General features: G+C 40.5%; 1 protein-coding gene across 1 annotated transcript in view; it reads left to right on the top strand.

The window, feature by feature from the left end:
* Nucleotides 1–26,665, top strand: part of POU6F2 (POU class 6 homeobox 2) — a 312,926-nt gene extending 286,261 nt beyond the window's left edge. The window contains exons 7-10 of the mRNA XM_054191841.1: nt 999–1,205; nt 13,079–13,247; nt 22,642–22,810; nt 26,161–26,665. Coding sequence (XP_054047816.1) covers nt 999–1,205; nt 13,079–13,247; nt 22,642–22,810; nt 26,161–26,665 — 1,050 coding nt within the window. The remainder of the gene's footprint in view (nt 1–998; nt 1,206–13,078; nt 13,248–22,641; nt 22,811–26,160) is intronic.
* Nucleotides 26,666–27,354: the final 689 nt, after the last annotated feature.

The following is a 27,354-nucleotide window of genomic DNA, read 5'->3' as shown; positions in this document are numbered from 1 at the left end:
TTTCTGGGGGGCTGTGATAGAGAAAGTCAGAGGAGACGTGGTGAAGGAGAGAGATGTGTTTTGCCTTTTTTTTTTTTTACTTTTCCTTTTGCAATAATCCAATGACTCTAGCTTCATTTGTCGTTTGCAGGAAAGAAAAAAGGTTGGTTTTATTCTCAAGTTTAATCAGAAGTTTGTTTCAGATGCTCTAATACTTTTGAAAAAAAGTCTTCTAACAGAGTAACTTTCTTCAACCTCGCAGCTTATTGACTGACAAGCTTTCTTACAGTATCTGTTTGACATCTCATCCTAATATTAGTTTTACAGGCACGTTCGCATTTTACAAAATCTGAGATGTCACAAGTGTCTCCTTCTGCAAGTACTTGCCCCAGAAATGTTAGCTAAAATGTTTTATCTAACAGCAGCCCTCCGTTGTGTTGTACTACTTAGTTGTCATCCAAAAGCATCTGCATTTTTATGAACATATCTCAATAAGCCATGTCCTGAAAGGCACCGATATCTCTTTGTTCCTCCCTGAGATCTCATGGGAGCAATAGGTGGTCATCTAGAGTACTAGGTATCAGTAAATCAAGGAAAATTACACAAGCACCTCGGTTCAGGGTTAATAACATTGTTCGTATGAATTGTAGAAAGCAAGACAAACAGGACTGATATTTGCATCTATTTCATTCCGTTCAAATAAGAGGCGGGAACAAAGCATCATCCAGGGGCTAGAACGTGACCCAACATTTGTTTCATGCACTCTCAGCCACAGCAGATTTGCTGGGGAGACAGGGGACAGTGGTAAAACGTACAGGTGATATGTGATGTGACAAATGAGTTCGAAAGTCCTCATCAACTCAGTAAAGGAACAGTTGTTTCCCACCCTCAGCCTGTCATATCTATCTGTCTGTGCTTATTTCACTGAAGTTTGATTTAACGGGCGTAAAACAAGTAATTATGTGTGGCAAGTATATGCAGCATGTGTGCATTTTCCCTTTCTGTGTCGTTTTCTTCAGATTATTGGAACAATCCCACTGATGCCTAATCCAGTCCCCTCCAGCCAGGCGGCAGGTGGAGCTCAGGGACTTCAGGTGCAGCCGATAACTCCACAGTTATTGACCAACGCCCAGGGCCAGATCATCGCTACTGTCATCGGCAACCAGATACTCCCAGTGATCAATACCCAGGGAATAACACTATCACCGCTCAAACCAGGCCAGCAGGTAAAGTATCTATAGCCTGAGTGATTATCAAAACAGATGCGCAGAAATCCTCTGCGCCTCACGGACTCTCTCATGGCCTTTCAAAAAACTCCCACTTCTTCATAATTTTTAATAATAAGAAATTAATTCCATCATATGTAGTATGTTAGTGCATACTATATATGTAGTTATAATGTCATAGTATATAATTCATTTGTACTTTCAAGGGTTATTCTGTTCTTTTAAAAAAAAAAAAGTCAAGATAGGGGCAACCAAGAAATCTTCTTCAGTGAAAGCACAGTAGGAATATGAAACAGGAGAGGCCCATCTGGTCTATACAGTTCAGTTCCTTTGTTAGTGCTCACCTAGTAGACTGGGCTTTGAAATGTTTTGGAATGCGCAGAGGAAACACAGAAAAATACAAAAACTTATTAGTCTTCTTCCCTGAAAATCAGATACGATTGTGCATATTTGCATAGACAGAAAGTATTTCTAGGGAAATTATCATTCAGTGTAAGGCACTTCAGGATGGGTGCAGCAATTCCACTGAGGTCCGAAAAGATTTCTGTAGTTCTTTTTACAGTACTCTAAAGTCAAATTCATTAGTTTTGTCTACAGCTGTGGAGCAGAGAATTGTAGTGCCACCTTTTTTCTCTGAAAGACAGGAAATTGAGGATGGAAAAGACATCAAATGTGATTACCAAAAAGGTACTTATAAAAGTGTCACTCACTTAAATGTTCAGCTTAGCATTCCTATCGCTGGTAATGCTTCTTTGCTCGTCCTGCCTGCACCTCCAGTTGCAGGTAGCAGCCTTTTGTATGTTTCTGAGAAACCGAGGGACCCCTGAACTCCAAATTAATGATTTTTTAATTTTTTTATTAATTCATTTATTCAAATTTAGAAGTAGAGAGCCAATTGATCTCTAAGGTGACTTTTGTTTGTTTTGAAAATGTTTCACATCCAAGTGGTTACATACCCTTTTTTCCATCCTGTCCTCTGTGGTGTCTAGCAGAGGCGTTTTCCAAAGCGCTTGTCATTTATCTAACTGTATTTTCTTTAATGGAAGCAGACTTATACTACCAGCAAGTGCTTTTGCAATTGTTGCATGTACGCGGTTTCAAACAAAGCGGGATGGATGGGAGGGCGAGCTCTGTGTTCTCCAGCACAGGAAAGCCTGACAATGGAATAAAAAATCAGCAGTTTGCGTTTGTGTGTGGGGTGGGGTGTTTCTTTTTGAGTCAGTCGCCTGAAGAGATTAGATCTTTCCCTCCTTTATGGGAGAAGCTCTTAGAAAGCATAGCAATCCTGAGATCCTGTTTGAAACTCATGAAATTTAGAAGTAAAGAGGAGGATAGGGGTCCTGTATTGCTCCCTGAGACCTCCTCACCTGCAGAGCAACATACCTTCAGAGTCCTGCAGCAAAGCAGCCTCTTCCAGGCAACGTCCGCCAGTAGCATCAGTGGGCAGAGAGGGGGCAGAGATCATAGAATCATAGAATCATTTAGGTTGGAAAAGACCCTTGGGATCATCGAGTCCAACCATCAACTCCACTCTACAAAGTTCTCCCCTACACCATATCCCCTAACACCACATCTAAATGACTCTTGAACACATTCAGGGATGGTGACTCCACCACCTCCCTGGGCAGCCTATTCCAGTGTCTGACCACTCTTTCTGTGAAGAATTTTTTCCTAATGTCCAGTCTAAACCTACCCTGCTGCAGCTTGAAGCCATTCCCTCTTGTTCTAGCGCTACTTACCTGTGAGAAGAGACCAGCACCAACCTCCCTACAATGTCCTTTCAAGTAGTTGTAGAGCTTGACAAGGTCTCCCCTCAGCCTCCTCTTCCTCAAACTAAACAGTCCCAGCTCCTTCAATCGCTCCTCATAAGATTTATTCTCAGGTCCTTCACCAGCTTCGTTGCCCTCCTCTGCACTCGCTCCAGCACCTCGATATCTCTCTCGTCTTGAGGTGCCCAGAACTGGACACGATACTCAAGGTGTGGCCTCACCAGCGCTGCGTAGAGGGGGACAATCACCTCCCTACTTCTGCTGGTCACACTATTTGATGTGATCTTCCTCTGCACAGCCAGTGGCACTGGGCTCACATAAACGGACGAACTGCTGCTGAAGGCTGCAGCTTGCTGAATGAGCAGGGGTTGAGGCTAGAAAGTCACTGTTTAGCCATATCGTTCACCCAGCCTGTGTGCTCATGTAGAGACCATCAGTCAGCAGAGCTCTGGTCCAAGAGCCAAAGATGTGACCCATATTGTGCTGGTCTGCCCAGCAGTGCTACATAGGTAGAAAACATTATTTCACCAAGATCGGTTTTGCAGGGTCCAGCCTATGCCACAGACTCCTGAGGTCTCAGGGATTGCAGAAAGGGTCACCAAGCAACACAGGACCTCCTTACCTACATCTCTTGGAGCCTGATCAAGACAGTATTTTTGACGGGGTGGAAAAAGTAGTGCAAATACTATATGAAAAAATAGTACAGATTATCATTTTTATAGGAACCACAGAAAATTATTTCTATGTATTTGTGCTCCCTCTACTGGCTCTTCTGCTTTCTACTGAAGGAAATCACAAGAAATTTTGCCATCGATTTCCGTGGGAGCAGAAAAGAGGTATGAGCGCCAGATTCCTCGTAGGAATAATGCTGATGGACAGTCAAAAGCAATTGAGCTAGTACTATACAAACTGCCATATTGTTTGAAAAGTAACTAGAATTACACAAAATATAAGGAGATCCTGAATTTATCTTATTGCTTGGGAAAAGGCTTAGCCAACCTGTAGTGATCGGCTAATGATAGCATATTTAGTCATAAGTTTAAAACCTTGTTTTCAGAAGGACTGAGTGCTCAAACCCAGAGAGCTCAGCAGGAATTCAAAATATTTTTGAAAATGGTGTCACACAACATTTGGTGTCTTGTAACTTGCTGAAGGAAGCTTCAGAGGGGGGAAAGAAGAGTACAAGACAAGTCTGGGAAAAGTTTTGAGAATGTCATGGAGAAATAAATGAGGAAATAAAAAAGCGTAGTAAAATGGTCCAGTTGCAGATGATCCTAGTTTAACTTTCAGCTTCTCACTTCCTTGGCAACTAAGTGCTGCAGGAGAAGGAGAGGTGATGGCAAGTGGTGATAGTAAGCTGCTGCTTGTTAGCTGAGTCACAATAATTGAACCTGTGTAGGCTGTTTCAGTTGCTAAGTAATGCATGCTAGTGCTTACTTTTTGCCTGAAGACTTAAATGCCTTAGATACTGTTTTTAGTCAGCTTTACTTAGGTAGACTACACGCGTTATTAATTCATACAACTTTTTCAAACTTGACAGACTAAAACCTCAGTGTCTCCTCATGGAAATGAGTTCACAGACTACTTATGTGTAGTGTAAAGCACTGCTGCTTCTTCTGTGTTGTAAATAGGTTGCTTTTTAATGTACACGAGCAATTCCATTGTAATCCTATTCCGCTTGTTTTTAAGAATAAATAGATGTTTCTGATTTATATTCTTTAAACTACCCACAGTAGGGATTGTTCCTCTTTAAATTTCACCGAGTAGTTAAAGCTTCAATGTCTTCACCGTTTTCCAAGATTTTGCTAATCTAAGCATCAGCATCTGTGCACACACCGAGAATTCTCCTAGATATTGTAATGGCTTTCTAAGGCAGGCAGCCGTTTGCACTCCTCTTGTAGTCTGTGTCCTCTTTATCTCTGTTCATAAACAAGTTTTTCTTTGCCTTTAATAATTTTTTACTGCCCATCTCCCAACCATTTCAATTTCCACACTAATCTCTTCAAGATTTTGTGATCAGAACTGAATGCCATGATCACAGTGAGGATGCACCACTGTTTTACATAATAACATTATAATATTTTCATCACTATTTTCTGTCTTTATCTCAATACAGCCTAACATCCGCTTTTTTCTAACTATCTCTGCTCATGGAGCAGGTTTTTCAATAAGCAGGTGTATCCTCCATGATACATCTTTGCTTCCCTGATTGTTACCATGTGAGTCACTAAAATGGTTCCTTTTAATGTGAATGATTTTGCACCTATCTACTCTGTATTTCGTCTGTCATAACGCTCCCCTGGCATGCTGTAAACAGCATCTGCAAATTGTTCATGGTATTCTGTACTAACTTAAGAAATTCACATGTTCCTCCTGCTGATTCAACCGTTGTTCACCATCTTTGCTTGCTGCTTGCTAAAACCATTCAAAAAAATTGGGTATAAATCCTTTAATACCTACTTGCAGTCTCCTTTCTTGAAAAATGGCAGTTTATTCCCTTATTTTATATTTCTTGCTTTTTAAAGCTGTTTGTATCTCATAGTAGAAGAGTACCTTAACTTCTGCACTTCCTCCATGCCTCTCAGGTGGGATTTTGTCAAAATACAGGTTGTATGGCTAAATGCACTTTTTTTTTTTTTTCAGGAATAGATGAGCTTGTTGTAAGAACTTGTTAACATTGTCATTTGCTATCAGATTTTAAAACCTTGTTTTAAGGTGTTCTTCTGTATCTTAACAACGCTTGTTAATACCAACACAACTGACAGAAGAACTGGAACTGTGAATTGGAGTCTTATGAAATTTAGGAAAGGATTCACCTTGCGTAACTTAGTCACAGAGCAATTAGGTAAGAAGAATCCAGCTGCCAGTGATCACTGGGGTTTAAAACACATTCTTGGTTATGAATTCCTTAAACAGCTTTCCTTTTGTAACTATTTGCTTGCCCACAGCACGTAGAAGCAACTTCTACACATTATATTGTTCTCCAGTGTACCTAGGTTCCCCTCTTGCTGTTGTCTGGCTCTTTCCTTCTACATACTAGATTTATTAAATCAGGCCTGTAGTCCCAGTTGTCCTCAGTTTTGTTTTATCTACACTGCCTGCCAGAATTTTTCATATTTCATTGTGTCTTATAGCCCTACCAGCTTTGGGCTTCTGCCAACTCTAATACAATAAAATGAGCTACTAGGCAGCATTTTCTTACGTAGTCAGTTCCCCATCTTCATCGACATTGGCTATCACGCTCCAGATAAACTGCTGAAAAGACATAGACAACTCTCAGATAGGTCTGTGGTCATTCTTGTGCATCTGCTTTCCGAATTTCATGCCAGATGTTTTCTTTCTGCAGTCTCAGTCTGCCACATACACCCTACCATCTCATTGTCACAACTCTGTGCAATCCCTTGTTTTCTTCTTCCATTAAAATCTAACCAGCTCTCAATCATTTTCTCCCTGTGATGCTCTTATTGCTTTGATGCTGTCTCGTTTTATGAGAAATGCACTCTTCTTTCTCTGTGTTTGAATAGCCACTAAACTGTGTTGTCTCAATCCAACTTTATTTTTCTTTTGCTTTTTATATGACTTTCTGTGATGAGGGTGACAATTTTTCTCACTTCTTTCTCTTTTCCTTTACCATCAGCATTGCATAATTCTATTTCATCCATGGATAAAATTACTAGATTTTTGAAAGTCAAGATTACCAGACTATTTACTAGTACAAGTGACTATACCAGGTTTTCCTCGCCACAGCACGGACGCTTGACTTGTAATTTACGTTTCTTCCTGACCAGTTTTCTTTGTGGCGTCTGCACTTGTAGGAATACAATATCTCAAAAAAGTCAATATAACTGCACCACACCATTGGGAATAGGAAGATATCACTACACTACCTGTGTCATTCTAAGGAAATGAGGCACAGAGAGAGCAAAGCACTGTTCACTTTTACTGTTACCTTTGAATTATGCACTTACCTACACATGTAAGTCTGTTACTGTAATATTGACTTTATATAATTTCTTATGGGCGCCAGAAAGATGAACGATGCACCTTATTTGCGTATAAAAATTATATCTTCTACAGAAGCCCAGCTGTGTCCTCAACCTCATTTAGTGAGCCCAGAGACCTTCGATTACAGCATATACTTTGAACGTAGTTCTGACTCCGCAGAAAGGCTTTGAAAGAACTTCAGCAGATGCTGTCAAAAGTTCTACCCCCTGTTCTGTCCACAGCCCACCAGCACTTCTTTGCTGTAGTCTTCATTTTGAGCTGAGTATGTGCACAGCCTGCACGAACACAAATGTACCTATTCTGTCAGCCTAAGCGCTGTGTATACAGGCCCTTTGTACTGTACTATACGATGCTATGCTATGCTATACTATACTATAGTATACTATACTATACTGAGAGAGAAGATACTTGTTAAGCATCAGATAGCTTTTGTGTTTATATTTATATATTCACATACTTGAATTTAGTTGAGTAAGCTAAATTACAGTGATGGGGTACAGTATTTGGGCCACAGTGGAAATGTTCTGGCAGAGCTGACTGTGAAAGTGAGCTGGCGTGAAGCGTGTGGATACGCGTGAATAACTTACTCTCGCCATTTGCTAGAAAATGTTTTTGAAGCCCGTGCCTGGTCATGGAGTATGAGTGGGTTTGAAGACAGACTTCCTCTGCCATGGTGCTCTCAAATCATGCAGTGGTCACAGCACACCACCATTCTTTCTCAAAAACAAACGTATGACATGTTTTAGGAAATGTAGCCAGAGCACAGAATTCCTTTCAAAGGAAAAATGGAAGCATGAAACACTTAAACTACAACTTCTGCACGGCATTATGGTGGCATTTCAAAGTGTTTGGGAATGTCTTTTTATATCAAGGTATTTATTTTTCAGCACCTTCCATGGACTTTACTAGAGCTAATATCCATATTTCCGAGGAAAAAATAGCTGACATCAGAAAAAATCGAAAATCTTCATTTTTATCATAAAGGGGATTGTTTAAAATGTACTTCTTACTCTTTGTGCCACTCCTCTTAGTTTCATCTCTTCTGCCCTTTTTGTTATACTTGTCTTTTTCACCTCTGTCTCCTCTAATCTGTAGTATTTTCTCGTCTCTCAGATTTCCTTTTCACTGAATCATAGAAAAATAGGACTGGAAAGGACCTGAAGAGGTCATGCTGTCCACCCCCTCCCCCTAGGCAGGATCAACTGTCCCTATATCATTCTTGACAGATGTTTGTCTAACCTGTTCTTAAAAACCTTCAGTGATGGAGGTTCCCTGACATCCCTAGGCAGCCTAGGCCACTCTCCTTAGCATTAAAAAAGTCTTCCTGATGCCTGGTCCTAGCCTCCCTTACTGCAATTTAAACCCATTACTTTCTTCTCCCTTCCATTAGGGCCATATTTTGCCCTTGCCGTATGTCCAGACTCTCTGTAAAACCAGTAGCAGTTCTGTTACGATACAGGGCAATATTGTCTGAAAAGTTTGTACTTTATTTACGCTTAGTTTCTTTCTCTTTCCTTAGTTTTTGCAAAATACCTTGTTACTCTGTCACTGTCATGTAACTTTTTGGATGCAGGGAACAACATCCCTGATGTCATAAGAAGACCTTAATACAGGATTCCAGTCAACCATCCCAGGTATAGGAATATACTACATACATAAATTAAGAACAAAATTTAGTCTTACAGACTTAATTCATTATCTTCCTCTGCAGTTATCAGTCAATACTACCTTCACTGTTGAGAGCAGCATGTAAAACTGATGTAAAAGAAATAAGAATCAGGCCCTTTGCATTTTTCAGTTTATTATAAAGTATTATGCTGCACTTTATGCTTCTCATATTCGTCTTATTCCTCTAGCTGTAGTGTGCGCACATATATTCCTGCCAGATACTGATCGGTGTTGCATACAGTCATCATTCTCGGCGTGTCTACTATATCCACCTACACAGAATGGCACTTACAGCAACTGCTTCTGTAATTTCTGTGCCTCCTTCTGTCTTTGGATGGAAAATGCACAACAGTCATAAATATAATTCATATCATATGTACGTGTCTAAAATTGGGAAAAGTCAGCTATTGCAAGTTAGAATTGATTCTGTCATCTAGAATCGAATTCATAATCTAATCGTCGCCTCTCCTTAAGGCTATTTCTGGAGTGGAAATTATAGTGGATGAAAAGAGAGAGAGTATTTTAATGTAATTTCATGACATAGATAACTATCATTGTTCTTTAAGCAGGACATTTACAGCTTAACCGTCACTTCTGTAAAACAGGGGGTGTTGAAAATTATGTAGGGAGTTAAAGATGGAATCCTCCCTCAGTCCCTGGTCAGGCCTTAAAGCGACTCTTCAGCCTCTCCAACCCCGTTGCTCCCTTTTCACTCACAAGCAGTGAGTTAGAAACCAACAACCTTTAAAGAGCCCTTTTATATTGCTCTTACACCTAAGGTCACTGTGCATCCAGACTTCACTAGGCGTATCGCTTTCTGCCCAGCCAAATTTTGAGAATTTCTTACATTTGTGCAAGACTTCTGGACGTCTGACAAGAAAACTGCCAAGCTTCTGTGTATCCCAGTTATTTCAAAAATACATTTGCAAATGCATCGAGCAATACATATGCAGAGAATCAAACATTTCCTAAACTTAACCAGCATACTGCGTGTGTGCTATGTGGTGGCTGTGGCTGTGTGCACGCTTTGCATGCACAACTGGAGAATGCAGAATGCCCTCTCATTCTGGTGCTTCCTGGAAGCTTCACGTTTATTGTGTACGTGCTCAGCAGTTGAACTGTTCAGGGACTGTATGTGTAGCATGGATGGAAAACGTTGGATTTGCCATCTGCGTCTTACATGATCATGTATTTCTCCCTTAGAAATACTGATGGGAAATCGCATAGAATCGTAAAAAGTTAAGGCTGGAAGGTCAAGGTTCAAGAGGTTATCCAGGCCACTCTGCTGTTCTCAGGCAGAGTAGCTATTCCAGTATTTGTTTAACTTGCTCCGAAGCACTCTTACAGGAACTCCACAGCTTCCCCCAGCAATTTATGCCAGTGCTTCAGTGTCTCGTTAGACAGCTTTTCCCAGCATCTAATTTGAATCTTCCAGGTTATTGTGCCTCATTCTCTCCACTATAAAATGTAAGACAGACTCATTCTCTCCTCTTTTCATTAGCTCTGCCTGTATTTGAGGCAGGCATCATATCCCACTCAGTCTTCCGTTCTTTACATTAAACATGACCAGTCCGTTCCAGGTGTCTTCATAAGCCTCAGGTAACTCCCAGGCCTTCAGTCACCCTAATTATTCTCCTCCAGTTGGTCCAGATTTTTTCTGAAGCGTGGCATCTGGCTGTGGACACAGTGCCCCCCCTGCAGGGGTCTTTCCAGTGCTTAGTAGAAAAGATGCACTGCAGGCATCGCTCCCACTCACACAGCTCGGTATGGGAGTTGCCTTTTCTTCACTTTTGCAACACCCCAGCATTGCTGGTGGCATGTTCAAACAGACAGGATCGTTTTGAATACTAATCCTGCATTCTAACCTATCAAAGGTCCCTCCCAGCATGTCATTGGCATGTAAATTTAATAAGTATATTCTCTTCTCCATCATCCAGGTCATTAGGAAAATATTGAGTAGTGCAGAACAAGGACAGACTTCTGTGAAGTACTGTCCACCCACACTTCTGCTTCCACAGATAGATATTTATCCTCTCAGTTTTGTTTTCTAACTACTTTTGCATTCATTCCGCATCAGTTTCATCTAAACTGTGTTTCCATAGGTTATAAAGAATGTCACACGAGGGAGTGTCGAGAGACTTGTAAAGTCAAACCCCCTACTGCTTCTTCCCTGTCCGCAAGGCCAATTACCCTGTCTTAGAGGGAGATCAGATTGGTTTGACACAGTTTGTTCCTAACAATCCATGTTGTCTGTTGCTACCTTGTTTTCTTGCGGGTGCTTACAAATTGTTTGATTATTTTCTTCAGTACTTTTCCATGGGTTGAAGGTTAGTTGACTGGGCTATAATTTTGCAGATCTTTCTTTTTAAAGATAGCTACTACATTTGCTCCTCCATCCTCGCAGGCAAGCACTAATGTCTTTAAGACTGTTCCAGAGAGTGCGAAAGCATCTAACTCCTCTAAATACAATACTTTTCTTCCTTCGCCTAGGCTGAAATCTTTAGTTTTCCCAGAGATTCCCTCGGACAACAGACACAGAGCCCAAACTCCCGCCTGTTTCTAAAAGCTGCAGTCTGGAGGGATGTGGGCATAATGGCGGGGCAGTCCATTTCTGCAGCGTGCAGAGGAGGCCAGCCCTCCTGGTGGACTGCTTCCCTAGGAGAAGATATTATAAAAGTAGATGTTCTGGGTTGGGAGCTCTCTATAGATAAAATCCAGCCCTTGGTGAAGTTGTTTTTAAGGATGACCAGTGCTTGCACGAGTCTGAAATCTGGAAGCCTTTCAGTCAGCTTCTCAACTATTATCCCTTTGATACGGTGCCAGGTTTGTTTTTTTTTAAATGTGCTTGATCCAAAAAAACTCCTCGAAATAATAAAATGTTTTTGTTTATTGATCCCTAGGGAAGTCAGAATAGGCTAAAACTGGTCAGATAAATAATTTTCATTATTATTAAAAGGTAGCTCGGTTTCTTGCTTCATTTTGTGTTATGTCGTTCCATGTGGAAGGTAGAAAAAGGAGTTGTAATTTTTTCTATTCTTAAACAGACCCATAACAGGAATAATGTCATTAAAATTGTTCATATGTATTCCACAGAAAAGTGTCATCTTGAATGTGATCAGATACATTTATCTACTATGCCGTACAATTTGTTGACTACTTAGCATCAGTCATTTCTTTGTGTTCTGGGAGCATATTATATATAATTTGAGTATTACTAATGAATTCAGCTTCTTTTCTGAAGTCGTTTGTTCAGTTAAATATCAAAAGAGAAAAACTCATACTCCTTAGAATTCAAGAAATAGATTTAAATTACGGACTTCAAGCAAGGCCAAATAGGCCTTTATCTTTCCCCCTCTCTGAGAATGCAGATAAAAGCTATCACTTAAAAGTTAAGCCTTTTAATACATTTTTTGCAGGCTTATTTTGATCAAGAATCAACATAAAATAAAGGTATAATAAGCAGCAGTCACCTGAGCGTATGAGGACTATATCTCCGTATTTTTAGGCCCTGAAGGGGCTGTACAGAACTACTAGAAGCCAATTCAAAACTGTAAGGTCCATTGTGTACCTTCATTCTGTAGAGAGACTGTGCTTTGAATTTGCTGGGAGTTTTATGTAAAAATCAGTTACCAGACAATGTTCCTGTTCTTCAGTCCCACATGAAAGCTTATTATAGGCAGAAGGGATTAATGGTTCTTTCCTTTCCCCTCGAGAACCACCAAAGACTACACTGTTCTAAAATTTGTAAAAAAAAATTTGTAAAGCCAAAGTCACATATCACAGTGTATCATTTGCATCCACCGTACTCACTAAAAATTTTAGGTATGTCTTACTTGATACAGTCCTGATGTGAATGGGGCTCAGAAGTTTCACTGCGTTTTAGGCAGGACAATTTATCCATTGAGAAATAAGGTCTCAACATTTTGATTTGTTTGCTAGGTCTAATTTCATGAAACAAATTATTCCTTTCCATAGGAAAGGGATTTTCCCGGAATTTAATGTTCCCCATTCCCACTCTTCTTGTCCCTGGTCCTGCAGCACGAAAGGACCTCTCTGAAACAATGCTGATTTATGTGGGAATCCATCTAGGGAATAAAAGTTTGATTTCATGAGTCAGAAAACAGGTAAGGATATGTGCTTATTAAAGCAGAATGCTGCTGGGAATGTCATAGGTCTTTTATCACCCATTTCAAACAAGTATTTAGCTTCTAATTAGATTCAGTATCTGATTAAACTGAGAAAAAATGGAAAGTCAGAATTCAAAGGAGCTCAGATTGCTCCTGCTGTAACGCTGTCGCCTGAACTAAGTCCATGGTATTTAATGTTCCTATGGGGTTGGTTCCCCAGAAGTAGATGGGTGAGATGGTGCATTGAAAGTTTCCTATTACTGCTTCATTTTCTAAATACCTATTTTTACATTTTAACATATAGCTCCATCAGCCCTCCCAGACGCAAGTGGGACAAGCAGCCTCACAACCCAATCTCCTGCATTTGGCTCACAGTCAAGCATCTATGTCTCAAAGCCCAGTGCGTCAGGCTTCCTCTTCTTCCTCCTCATCCTCCTCCTCTTCAGCTTTGAGTGTTGGCCAGTTAGTCAGCAGTAAGTATTGCTCCCTGGCTCTCCTTAATTCTCCCCTCTGTTTGTCCTCCTCACTGCTGAGTTTCCTGATCTGCTTTCCCTCTTTTTTTTCCATATAGTAGATTGTATATTGCTAAGTAGAGTGACTCTTACCAGTAAGAACTGCTAAGTGCTGTCATGAATGGGGCTTAAGGTAAACATGCCTTGAAAAATTATAATCGATGCTAAAAATGACCATAAAAACGGTAGCAGCCGTTAGTTGACTTACGAGGGCAATTCTTTTAACTAAAATGTAGTCTATGTTCTTTGGAAATTAGAAGCTTTTGAATCAGTCAATATCATTAATTATATTGCTCAGAGTTCCATGGGCAGACAGATCCTCCTACTTTTGGTTAGGCTGCTTGTTCGTTACTGTTTGTTTGCTTAGTTAGTATCGCAAACCATTTTACGAACCACAGCACTAACACAGATCTAGAGCGAGAGACCTCTCTTGCCAGGAAAAGCTTGCACAATTTAAACAAGAACAAACTAATATGTGGGAGAGGAGGGAGAAGTGTGCTGCGGTGAAATAAGTGAGTTTCGGTGTTAGGATTGTAACAGCTGACCTCCTGAACGGCCCTTTCTTCCAGATCACACAGTTCAAAGTCTTCACTGTTACCTTACCAGCATTAACTTTGGTCTTTACATAGCAAAAACAACAGGTTAAAAAGTATAGATAAGAAGCATTAACAGTTTTTGCACATCTGCAAAAATCCGAGTGTATTGGATGACCTTGTTCAAAGATACTCCATGTACATATTTCAAGTAAACAAACACTTTAGCTCACGCCATGTTGGTAATGTAAAATACATGAGTGATAGAAGCTTATGAAAGGCTTGGAGAAACTGTCATGCAAAGGAAGATGTGAAAAAATCTTGGTTAGATTATTTCAGAGATTGTTTACATGGGGAAATCAATAGCAGAGCTATAGTGGTAAAATTATGCTCGTATAACTCCCAGTGTGAATACTTTTATTCTGGAATAAAAATATCCACATTGGTAGCTGTAAGTACATAAAATATATAGATATAATTATAGTGATATAAATATACTGCTATTGTTCTGTCAGTAAATTTTCTCATGTAGACAAGCTTGTAGGAAGAAGACAAATAAGAGACTTCATGTTAAAAATACATAAAGTTACCCCTAGTCTGTGTGGGAAAAATGACTAAAATAGCTAGTGCAGAATAAGTTACTTTTCAATGGCTAGTCCGGAATAGCCTCCCTTGTGGACATTCTTATTAAAAAATTATTCTAGAATAACTATTGAGGGGGGAGTCTACCCCACAATAGTTATTCCAGTCAATTTCCCCACGTGGTTAAGTGCACTACACCATAAAAGCAACATGGAGGGAGCCCTGCTAAGTTTACACGATAAATCCGTCAAAAGTTAGGAGATGTTAGAAAAGTAGTTTCTTGTGCCACAGTATGTGATTCCTCTTAGAACATGTCTTTTATGATAACGATATACGTTGTGATTAAAATCACGCAATCGTGATTCTTTTCTCATCCTTGCTTCAGTGCGTTCCCAATGGAATTGTTCAGGGATGCAACAGAATTACTAATGCAACAGGTGGGCTGTTGTCCCAGGATTTGTTCCCTACCTGATTCACTAAACTGTTCCCCAGTTTGCGTAACATTTGAGGTAGGGAGCTGTAGAAGGGTGAAGGATGGTCTTGCTTCGGGCAGTAGAGGGATGAGGAGCTGAAACTTTCTGTCTGCCATGTAATTCCAGTGCAATGGCAGGCAAGTCACTTAAAACAGGTTTTTCACAAGTGTTCCCTCAATATCCAGCTTGAGACTCTGGACTTTAATTTACGGAAAAACCTCACAGTACTCACAATTTTAAGTGCACTTTCACTGTGGAGCTGTATAAAGAACCATTTAAAGACACAGTCTAAAAAATCATCTCCTACTTGACCTAGACTGGGTACCCAAAAATGCTTTTTCCCTTAATATCTGTTCATTTCTCCGTGAATGAGAAGGGGAAGACCCATATCTTGTAGAAACACAAGAAAATAAATTAAGATTTAAAAAAACCAGAACAGCTCAAGAGGAAATGAATAACTGCGTCTTTGGTGAAGAGCTTTAATAGAGGTCTGGGGCCACACTGAACAAGTAAAAAGGCAATACATCAATCAGTTCCTCTGTAATGAAGCACAATTTGTCCTGTGCACTGAATGAGGCAGGGGTCTGGGGAAAAAGAGCTGATAATTCGGGGCTCAAAGACTACGCTACACTGTGTCGTGGGCTACTATAACTCCAGCATTTGTAGCTTCTGAATGTTTATTTGTGCAACTCTAAGGATGTTCTTTTAGCTTTATTTTTTGCTTGGATAAATTCTAAGGTTGTTACAAAAGCAGAATAGTAAAGTAAGTCAGTCATATGGTAAGATAATGCTTATATTCGTAGATGGAAATATGAGATCTTCTGTCAGTGGAATGGATGGAGAGATTGATAGCTTATGTTATCATCTTCTTGGTCCTGCTCTAAAAGGAGTAAGGCATGTGCTGTGCTCATGGATTTGGCTGAGCGCAGGGGAGCATGAAGCACAGGAATATCAATTTGGGGAAGAGGGAGAGATACACTAATGAACATAGACTTTCTACTTGTTCCTGTCTTCTTCCACCACTTGTCCCGTTCTAGTCCCATTACTTCCTCACACCATTCTCCACACAATCTGCGCTCCCTTTGCCTCCATGCTTTTTCTTCCTCTTGCCTTCTCCCTGCAGTCCTTTCACCGCAGACCATCATTCCTCAACCTGAACATACTTGAACTTGAATGGGCTCAAACTTGAACATAGGAAGTTCCATCTCAACATGAGGAGGAACTTTGAGGGTGGCAGAGCACTGGAACAGGCTGCCCAGAGAGCTGGTGGAGTCTCCATCTCCGGGGACATTCAGGGACACCTGCCTGGACGCGTTCCTGTGCAGCCTGCTCCAGGTGACCCTGCTCTGGCAGGGGGGTTGGACTAGATGATCTCCAGAGGGCCCTTCCAACTCCTACCATTCTGTGATCATTCTGTGAAGTCCTCATTTCAGTTCCCCTCCAGCTCCCAGTCAGTCTCTGTCCCCAGGCTATATTTGTGTCCCTTTTACCAGACTTTTTATTAGGTAGTTTCTGTCCTCCTCTACCTGTTTTATCACTAGTGCCGCCTCTTTTTCCCTATTTTCTTTCCTCTACCACAGTGATTACTACTCTGCATAGACAGGCCCTCTCTTCCTCCACTTCCAACTCAAATCCTAGCTCCTTAGTAGTCTTCAGATGTTTTTTCCCTTCCATCATTTCTTTTTCTTCAGATTCAATGTTAGTTTCTGCCCCCTCTGCTTCCATATCATGTAGATGCCACTCCCACCCTCCCTGGAAACCATCAGAGCAGTGTGGAAAATGATCACCAAGAAGAGAGGCGAGTCAGTATCTCTGTCTTTACTGCTGTCCTGGCCCATAGGAGGGGAGGTTCTTCTCAATCTACTGCAGTCTTAGGCTGAAGCATCCTCAGTACAGAGAAAATCTTAAAGAAAACTCCACACAGAGGTCTAGCAAATCTCTACTGAATAGATATGCAACTTTGGAAGCTCACATGCTTGGGCTTGTTTGAGACAGATTTTGACTTGGGATTTTTTGGGATGGCCGTTACTGACATAACTGCGACATAACCACAATCTCCCTGACACCTATAAAGGCCATGCTTCAAGTTTTAGGGAAGCTGAAGCTTCTTAGAGAAAGGAGGTTATTACAATTCTTTTATCCTGGGCAGAACAACATGTTTTATTAGCCTCATTCTCAGAAGTGATTGACCTGAAATTTGTCTTATAATGGCAAATGCCAGTCAAAGTTAGCCATAGTCAATACCCTACCTATGATAATGAATGGCACAGAGAATACAGTTGGAGTGCTTCTCCCTTGCTCAAAACAGAAGAAAACTGGATTAAATCAACAGGTGAGGATTTCAGGGTAAAGAAAGTACTTTTCATACAACCAGACTGAGGAAGGTGTTGTGCTTGGGAATTAATTCACTGGGACTCAGATCTTAGGAGCATTCCAAAGGGAGATGGTATTTATAGGAATCTCCTATAAAAAAAGCATGACGATAATTAAACATGAATAAAGAGTTCTTGAGTTGTTCTAAGTTTATGTTTCAGTCTTCATCGAGTCTCTAGCTACTCAAGACCAACAGACTGAATAGGGTGAGGGACGGATCAACTCATATCTGCCATTTACATAGCATTAGCACACAGTGAGAAGTATAACAGTGATCGTAATGATCCTTGATGGCTGTCCAGCATATTCTTGAGAGCATCTAGCCAACCACAAACTGGAGCTAACACTGCATGCGTAAGCCTGCTTGAGCTGGCACATAAGTGACAATGTTCCAGGCCACAAGAGAGCTACCTGCTGTTTCTAGTAATGTAGAAAGAGCCTACAAGAAGGAAGAAAATAGTCAGTTCAGTGGGGAAAGATCAAAACACCTGTGTAATGAAACATGAAAAGGCAGACAGGATCGTTTCGTTGTCCTTGATAATACCACCCTTTTAGACAAATAGTCTTAATTGATCTTTATGAATTTGAAAATTATTTCATGTGACTAAAAACCCATTTACATACAACTGTGCCCACACACAGGGAAATAAATAGACAGAAAGTCACCCCTATTTTGCTCCTTTGCAGAATCTGTTCAGTTTCTTGGTGCAGGCCCCTGAAGGGCAGGATCACCACTTTTTCAAGCCTATGGCCCATAATTGAACAAAGCCTTCTTAGTGTCCCAGCTCCCACACTGGCTAGCAGAGCTTTGTATAACAGGCCTACAATTGAAATCTAGTGTCTGCCAAAGCCCATTCAAAGTTCTTTTAGTGGGGTGAGGCCTGCAATGGGTGGGTGGTCCTGAAACAAATCCATAGGCGTGAGGGCAGCAAGAAACAACTCGTAGCATCCTGAACATCTCTTTTTTGCTTTACCCCTCCTGAGGCACAATATTGTTGTTTCCTTTTCCTCATTCGTTCCAAAGCTGCAGTCTAGTCCTCCAGCAGAGGTCCTAGAGTCGAGTACCTCGGTAGAGATTTGCCATATTCCAGAAACTGTTGCCACATATAGTAAAGTTCATGCAAAACTAGGTGTATTCAGCTACCTTATAATGTCAATCTAATTGCTTAGAGCAACAGAACTTCAGTAAATAAATAAATATTTGGGGCAGGGTTCTGCACATTTACTGTAAACAGAGTAACTGTCTTTACAAGAGGCCACCTCACATCAGTGAAATAACTAAAGTACTATGAGAAAGGGGTCAGAATTGGGCTTTAATAACTTTAGTGTTCCATGTTCCTTGTTTTTATTCCTTTTAATTCCAATAAAATTTTCTTTGTGATTTTGCCTTTTTTCTTTAACATGTTTCCTAATTTTACAAAAGGTGCATTTTCTTCCTTTTTTAAAATTTCCATTTATTTTTTTATTTCCTGTCCTTCCCTCCCCCGCCCCCCCAGGATTGTTGTGTTCTTAATAGCTTCTACCTTTTATCTCATCCTCACCACTTCATCCCTCACCAGCAACAAGCGCTAGTTCTTCTAAAGACAAAAAGTTATCATTGTTTCCAAAGAAAGGACATTTTAAAAGAAGCTCTGCCAGAGCAAGGACTGCAAGACTCATATCTACCCTTCCTGTCCCTTCTGTATGATTTCTTCATATTGTCTCATCTTGTATCTGTTCTTTTTCTGGTTCTTTGCTTTCTCTTCATTCAATTCTACAGTATTATTCATCCTGTTTTCCATTTCATTTTCCTCTTCTCAGATGCATCCCTCTTCTCATTTCTTTAACTTTTCCACCCTATGTTCTTTTTGAGGAAATCACTGTTTTGCCCTCATGCTCTGAGACTTGTGTCTCCATGAAGATCCTTTCTTCCATCCAAATTCATTTTACTGTCATCTGTTACTACAAAATTAAAATGCCTCCCACAAACAAATTTTTCTTCTTTCTTTCCCCTGAGCACCAGTCCATTTTCCATTAACAATGTTTTGTCCTGCCTCTCTTATCCAATTTACTTTCCATTGGACTTCCTCTGCCAACTATTTCTCCTGCTGTCTGACTGGGGAAATCATCCCCTGTAATCCCTCCCATGGTAGAACTCTGCACAAGAGAAATTTGCTTCCTCCTTCAGGGTGCACTGCTTTCTTTAAGCAACACTTTCCCCTAAATATTAAAATCACAGCAAATTTGCACTCACCAACAAACTAATGCAGGATTTTCAGAAGAATTCAAAAGTGGAATAGTATTCTCTTCAGTAGAAAAAAAGGGGGTTCAATGCAGGACAGCCTATGGATTTTGTTTCTTCCACTCTGCTCACCCACCTTCACCATCCACCAGGACATGTAGGGGAATTTTAGTTAGCTTCCTTTTTATTAGGGGATATGTACACTTATCCCCTAAAATGGTCCCAGACAACCCCCACCTTTCTCTAGCACCTAGTAGTTTCATAGACACAACAGCCATTGTTTATCAGGCCATAATGTACATTTGGAATCTTTAAATGCTGTTACTGTAGATACCAGCTCCTCAAGGAGATTGGTATTCTTTTTTTTTCCTGTTGGTACTGTGCTGCCTTCTCTAGGATATCCACTTAATTTAAAAAGCACTGGTTTATTTCCAGTCTCCAGTCTACTCTTCCTAAAATGTGACATGCGCTATACACTTAACTGTTCTGAGAGCTCAGAATTTATTAAAACAAAGTCCATTATCTATTAATATATATTTATGTATGTGTATGTATTAGTCCAGAGAGTCCAAGATTATGTATTTATGGCATTTTAATGGCAATAGAGTAAAACAGACCAGTGCTGTTATATGATGATGTCAATAGAGTGGTCTTCACAGTACTATTTGAGTTTTACGGAGCTGACAAAAATCAAGGGGCTGCTTCTATGGATTTCAAAGGGCTTTGAATCACACCTGAAGCAGAAGTGATTCTGATTTCATACAAGGGCTATTTTCCCTACAGTTCAGTAGTTTTGGTCGACCTCTGTTAGTACTTTCCTCCTCCCAAAGACGCTATGTAAGAATGAAGCCTCTTTCTCAACACATACTCCGCCATATATTACAGTCTACTCCCATATTCCTGATGTGCATCACAGGTTTTTTTCTTATCTCAAGGACAGCCGAGCCTGATTGTTCCTTTGTCCAAGCCCCCCGAGGAGGAAAGGACTTTCCATGATATTCACTGTTGCAACAGTGCCATACCAGAAGGATACAGCAGAACTTGGTAGAATTTCTCTATAATCATGTGCAAGCAAATAACCCCCCCCTTAGCTTTCCTACCTCCCTTTTTATTCCTAACAGGAGTTGGGGAGGTTTACAGGTGCCAGTTGCCATAGCATTTGCTACTTTGAAAGTTCTCTGGGAACACCTGAATTGTCCTTTGTCACATCCCTAATAGCCTTAGTCAGAAGCCTTAAAGTGACGGAAGGAAAGAGGTGAGGAAGGTCACTATCTTAGTGCACTTTACTTAAGGGAATCTCTGAGGCCATTATCATTTATGATAGTTTGTGCATTTATCAGTTGCTCTTCAGAGACCCAAAGGGCAGATAAGCATCCAGCTCCATTCTGTGTCTCTGAAAATCAGAGCTGGTATGCTAGATAGACTGTCTATGGGGTAAGTAGGAAAATTTCACACCTCTAAAGGCAATTACTTTACAAACCTGAGTGGCCCCTGTCATAGAGCCAACTACTTCAAGCCGAATAATACCTGCCCTAGCTTTAAACTGAATGAGTGCGTGCATGTGTGCACAGGGGAGCTCAAGCACAGCACCGACAGCAGGAGGGATGATTCTGAGTGTGGAGCATTGTCAAAACTGGATTCAGCCTATGTGCATGTTTGCCTGTATGCATAGTTCATGTGGTCCCTTGTTGCATAGACGAGTATTTTTAAAACAATATTGGTATGTGTGCTTCTTACGCTCAAGTTGTGAATTGATATAGGTTAAATTTATATAGCAGAAAAACCTCTTCCCTCTGTCTACTATTGGACTAGAATATTTTTTTATAGGACGTTTCCATCATAAGGGAATTTTACATCAGGTTTATAAACCCCTGAAAATAAAAGCTTTGATACTGTAATGCTGACAAGCTGTTAGCTATAGCAGTAGCCACTCTCATACAGGGTTCAGAATAGTAATGTAGTCTAGTACCGTCCTTGGACAACTGCTTGCATTTACAGAAATTGATGGGTTATTGTGCTGCAAACTTTTCACCTAAGAAGTCTGAGGAATGAGGTGGAGAACAATAGAGATGTCTCACTGAGAGAATGGCCTCACTACACGCAGGATTGCACAACACTTTGAAATCTTCCACCATCCCAGTCCCATGCTGTCTCCGACTTGGCAAACGCTTTCATTTAGCCAGGGATCAGTAGCTTGGGGGGAAAAAAAAGTTCCATTCTCCAGCTGTTGTGTCATTTCCCTTGATAAGTCCTAAATTGACCGAGTTATCCAGCACCAAAGGAGCCTTCCTGTGGTAGACATGCTTTATTATGTGCCCTTTCAGGGACAAAGGCTTCTGTGTCAGTAAACTGCTATGGAGAGGAAGGACAGATTTATTTTCACAGCATCATAAGCATTATCTTCTGAGGGGCTAATGTAAAAGTAAAAAATTGTGCAGCATTACCATCCAAAACCTAATGGCTGGTGTTGCTGCTTCTTGATTATCAACCTGATGGGAGGCGGAATGAAAAGCTTGAAAGGCTGCTTCTCAGAAGGGGCATATTTGAAAAGATGATTTTTAAATTAAGGACCTTTTAAAGGCAGCATTTTGTTTAGGCCTGTTCATTTGCTGGGTTATTTGGGACGTTTGGCTGGTGGTTTGGGTTGGGTATTGTGCAAAAGGGAAGGAAGGTTTGTGAATCTCCTTATTTGGCATTAGTTTTAGGTAAAGCAGAAAGTCGTGATTTCAAATCAAAAACCCAAGCAGTTCCTGCATATATTTAGCCCTCCGCACAGACTGCAAATAAATATATTAACACCAGCCTTCCTTATGTATGTGATAAAAAGGGGAAACAGGGAATGGGACTTGTCAACCTGGGGGACATTTTGCAAGGCACAAATGACAGTGAGGAGCCCAGGCACAGCCTCACTCAGAGGTGAGTTGGCCGTTTTCTGGAGTTCAGCAACAAAGTCTGTCTTTGAAAATCTTTCACAAGCCCCTGGAAACACTGCAGCCCAGTTAGCATTTTAGCAATCTGAACACGCTTCGTAACACACCTGACAAGGCAAACCTGTTTCTGTTTGGGGAAGACGAGAAAGGGATAACTCTTTTAAAAAATGAACATGGACATCTTGACAATGAAAGCTAGTGTGACGTGAAGAACTGACATGATTAAAAAAAATATTTCAACAGATCCTCAAACAGCCACTGGAGAGGTGGATGGGGTCAATCTGGAAGAAATCCGCGAATTTGCCAAAGCTTTTAAAATCCGGCGCCTGTCCCTTGGCCTGACACAGACTCAAGTTGGCCAAGCCCTAAGCGCCACGGAAGGCCCAGCCTATAGCCAGTCTGCCATCTGCAGGTAACAAGTTATATCATAAACTCTCCTCTCCTTTCTTTGTTCTTAATAATTACTTAGCTTATTGTGAGGAGCATGCTTGTATTTGAGTCTCATGTCTTTAGAATGTATTATTTAATCTGGGACTTAAATTAGCCAATAAAGTTGGTATCTGGCAGCTAAAATGTTTTTATTGTGTACCCGTAAAGTAACTTCAGTCTTTTTTTTCCCTCCTCCTTTTTTAAGCAAGTGAGAAACAATGTGCCTGGCATTGAGACTTAATTCAGTAGACGAGCTGGAGACCCTGCTGATGCTGGATAAGCACCAGCTGACCCTCTTCATACTGTGCCATTTTCTACAGATAGGGTTACTGAACAAATATTTCATGGCTGCATCCCTGCTAAGTTAAAACCTGTATTACTGTGGTTAGCACTTCACATATAGGATGTTAATGATGATTTACCTAGGCAACGCAGAAGGGAAAAAATGATCCTTCTTGCTATCTTGCAAACCAGCAGCTATTCATCTTTTTTCACCCAAATATTTACTAAAGAAACAAATAGACAACCCATGTATGCAAAACAAAAGTAGAAATCTGCCCTAATCATAAGAAATGATAATACAGTCTTGACAGAGTTAAAGTAGTTAGAAGCAAATACCGTATATGCATGTATGTGTGTTACAGTAATCCCATGTTTATGCATGAGGTAACAAACACACTTAGGTAACAGCTTTTTCCTCTTGGGCAATGCCTTATAGTCCTTCTCCATCAGTGAAAGCCAAGAAACCAACTCTAAGCTCATTTAAGTGGATTTTGTTCTTGGTGATCCATGAAATGCTCTGTCTTTTTATCTGCTCTTTATACTTTTAATGTATTCCCCATAGAACGGAAGTGTACTTTTCCTGCAGTTTAAGACTAAGGTTATAAATAACATCAGTATGGGGTAGTGAGCTTGCAGCTCACATTTTGCTCAATGATTTTCCATAAAACCCATTGATTGTTGTTAAATACAAAAAGCTCCATAGGATCCTCTCACTTCTATGGTCTCCCCTACTGTTTTTTCTTATAAGATACCTCCCTGTAGAAAATAACCTTTATTCAGTCTATACAAGGATACTACTGCTGGGAAATTTGTTTCAAGACTTGTATATCGTTATACCAAACAACACATACTGCAGTATCAACACTAACAAGCAATGCCAATGATATGAATGCTATTGCTCCCTGTTGCTAAGGATTAATTTTATTATTTTTTTTTCTTTCCCCTGGTTGATTGGTAAAGAATGCCTAAAACGGGTGGAGCTTTTAGCAATTGCCAATTTGTTGTAGCCTTAAGTTTCTGTTTAACATACTATACTTTAAAGTGATAAACTGCAGTTTCCTTTGGTTTTGTCTAGTTTGCTGTCTTCTCATTTCCTCCGTCTACCTCACACCTGAGAAAACCACTGGGGACAGTTTGAATTTTACTCAGAGAAAGGGTTCCCCCCTAATCGATTATCATGAAAACCCCAATAAAGATGAAGTTGGAGCAGAGACATGGCTAACAAAAGCCATAATGTGGAGACCTTTTACAGAGGACTCCTTATAGGGGCATATTGCTCAGAACACAAGGACTGGGTGCAGAAGCTGGTCCCAAATACTTGCAAGGTTATAGTTTTTTTTTATTTCCTTTGACCCTGCCCCGAGATGGATATCACTTTGGGGTGCAATGACCTGTTATGACTGTGCATTTCTTGTTAAGCACCAAGACAAGCTGCTTCAGTGGCAGTATTCCGTTCCTTGGAAATCACAGGTTTAACTTTTCTTTTAATGGTAACAAAGGAGTTTCAGTATGAACTCCAAGGTAATGGAAAGAGCAGTAAGTTAAGCAAGTTGAACGACCAACTCAGAGACACAAGTAGAGTCTCTTGGTGGCCTGTCCAGGTCATATCAGCAATATGCGACCTTGCTGATATGTTCTGCGTGCAAACAATGGCGTTTTCTTAGCTTGAGACAATGCGTTCTAAAAGATACACTTCAGCCTGAAATATCACTGGACACCAAGGAAGGACACCTTCCAGTCAATACCACACTAGGATCCCAGGCACCAGTTGCAAATTCTTTGGAGTGTTATTATCTGAAATTATTACTTGCCTTATTCTTTGTTTGTGAGAAATGCTTTGTTTCTTGCTGGAATATTTTTTCTGCAGCCGCCATGTGCTGAATAGACACTAAAGATTGCCAACTCCAGTCACCCAGTTGCTTTGCACAAAGGCATTGATTTGGTGGGTCTCATCTCCAGAGCACGTCGTGATTAGCGGCGGCTGCGGTGCTTTAGCACGGGGCGGGCTGGAGTGCAGCAGCGCCGCGCAGTAATTGTTGCCTTTCCACAACGTTAAATACCGCAATGCGCGAGGCGGACATAGGTGAAGCGGGGAAATACGAACGGGTGGCATCAGAGGAGATGGGTTAAGACTTTTTTTAATGCGTAGCAAGAGAGGATGAAGTCGGTAAATGAAAGAAACAAGTACTTATAATATAAGACTTGAATTGTGAACTCAGCTCTTCTGCTTTTTTTTTTTTTTGAAAGGATTAAAGCTTTGTGTGGCTGCTTTTCCAGATGTTTTATAATACTTGTAAAATCTGGTTTGGCAAAAGACTTTTGATGGCAAAATGATATATAGAAGACCTCATTTACAGGAAATGATATCATTCTGGTACAGTTTGCAGAAATCCCACAATAAACCCAGCTTGGTGCCACAGCATATTAGTAGACTATTATGCTGGGTTTCATCTGGAAAACATGAGTCTGTCTTTGCACATTGTGGGGGCAGTCAAGATAATTGCAAAGTGTCCAGCTGTTTCAGCTGAACACCACCGTAGCTATGGGAGTCTTTTTCCGACCCAGAAAAGGGATATAGCGTTAACTTGCAAACAGTGAAAATTGCTGAAAAATGAAAGGAAAGGAAACCTGATATTCAGAGGCTGGTAGCTGCCATTGGTTTGTATTATTAAAGCTGTGGTGTTCGGACAACATGGGATGGGAGGGGAAACAAAAGGATTAATCACAAAGACGAGATGATAAAGAGCAATTGCCTTTGATGTCATTTCCTGTAATTCGACTTAGCCTTAAGGATTTTGAAGATCGTCAGAAATATGAAAACGCGGCTCATAACCTGTATTATTTAGTGTACTTAGAATTTGTTGTAGTGCTCGTTTTGTGTTAGCTTAAATATCTAGCTAAATATATATATATATATTTATAGATATACCTATCTGATAGTTTTCGTAATCCGTTGTAAATTACCTCTGCCAGTCAATTAATCAGGCAGGCAGGAAGTCCCACCCTGGCAGAGCATCAGTGTAAGACTCTTCTTTCTCAATTTTCCCTCAGACACACCATCCTGAGAAGCCACTTTTTCCTACCACAGGAAGCCCAAGAGAACACTATAGCTAGCAGTCTGACAGCCAAACTGAACCCTGGCCTTTTGTATCCTGCCAGGTTTGAAAAGCTGGACATCACCCCTAAAAGTGCCCAGAAGATAAAGCCGGTGCTTGAGCGGTGGATGGCTGAGGCTGAGGCCCGCCATCGAGCAGGTATGCAGAACCTTACCGAGTTTATCGGAAGCGAACCATCCAAAAAGCGCAAGAGGCGTACCTCATTCACGCCACAAGCCCTTGAGATCTTGAATGCCCACTTTGAGAAGAACACGCACCCCTCTGGGCAAGAAATGACAGAGATTGCAGAGAAACTGAACTATGACCGGGAAGTAGTTAGAGTTTGGTTCTGCAATAAGAGGCAAGCACTGAAGAACACAATTAAACGTTTGAAACAACACGAGCCTGCGACAGCAGTTCCTATGGAGCCTTTAACAGACTCTCTGGAAGAAAACTCCTAAAACCGAAACAAAACAAAACCACACACAAAAATCCTGCACCAACAGTAACGTAACCATTCGAACTCTGTGAAAATACCTGTTCATCACCCTTGTAAGTAAAAGACTGAGAAAACTACAAGAAGGACAGAACAGTTTATAAATGTCCGTGGGTTTTCCTATTTAAAAAACAAAACAAAAAAATACACAACACTTAGTGTGTGTGTGTGTCGTAGAATTAGTTCCCAAAAAAAAAAGAAAAAGCCAGTTTTTTTAAATGGACTTAAAGTAAACCAAATAACTGCTTACTTTTTTTCTGTATATTATGAAAATGTGAACACATTTTAAGGAAAAACAAAACAACAACAAAAAAGAAAAAAAAAAGAAAAAAAAGAAAAAAAAAACTTTATCTGTTTAAAAGAGAATACAAGCCTGCCACCTGGAGGAGTGATTGTAGCCTTTCAGGTATCAAGTGCTGATTCACTATGAAAACTATTAACCAAAGTCAGAAACATGGCATTGCAAACTAGATTGTTAGTCTACTCTTTTATGAGTGTAAAATTGTGTTACTAATTTTTACATTTGTATTTTGCAAAGAGGAAAACAGGATTTATTTCTCTCATCCTTGTTCGCACCCCCTGCAGGTGTGTACAAACAGGTGTTAAAGCCATTCCATAGTGGTCACCTCCTTTTCTTTCCTTTTAGTCAATGGT

This window comes from Rissa tridactyla, chromosome 2 (genome assembly GCF_028500815.1).
Source record: "Rissa tridactyla isolate bRisTri1 chromosome 2, bRisTri1.patW.cur.20221130, whole genome shotgun sequence".
Lineage (NCBI taxonomy): Eukaryota > Metazoa > Chordata > Aves > Charadriiformes > Laridae > Rissa > Rissa tridactyla.
This window is presented reverse-complemented; position numbering and strand designations above follow the sequence as displayed.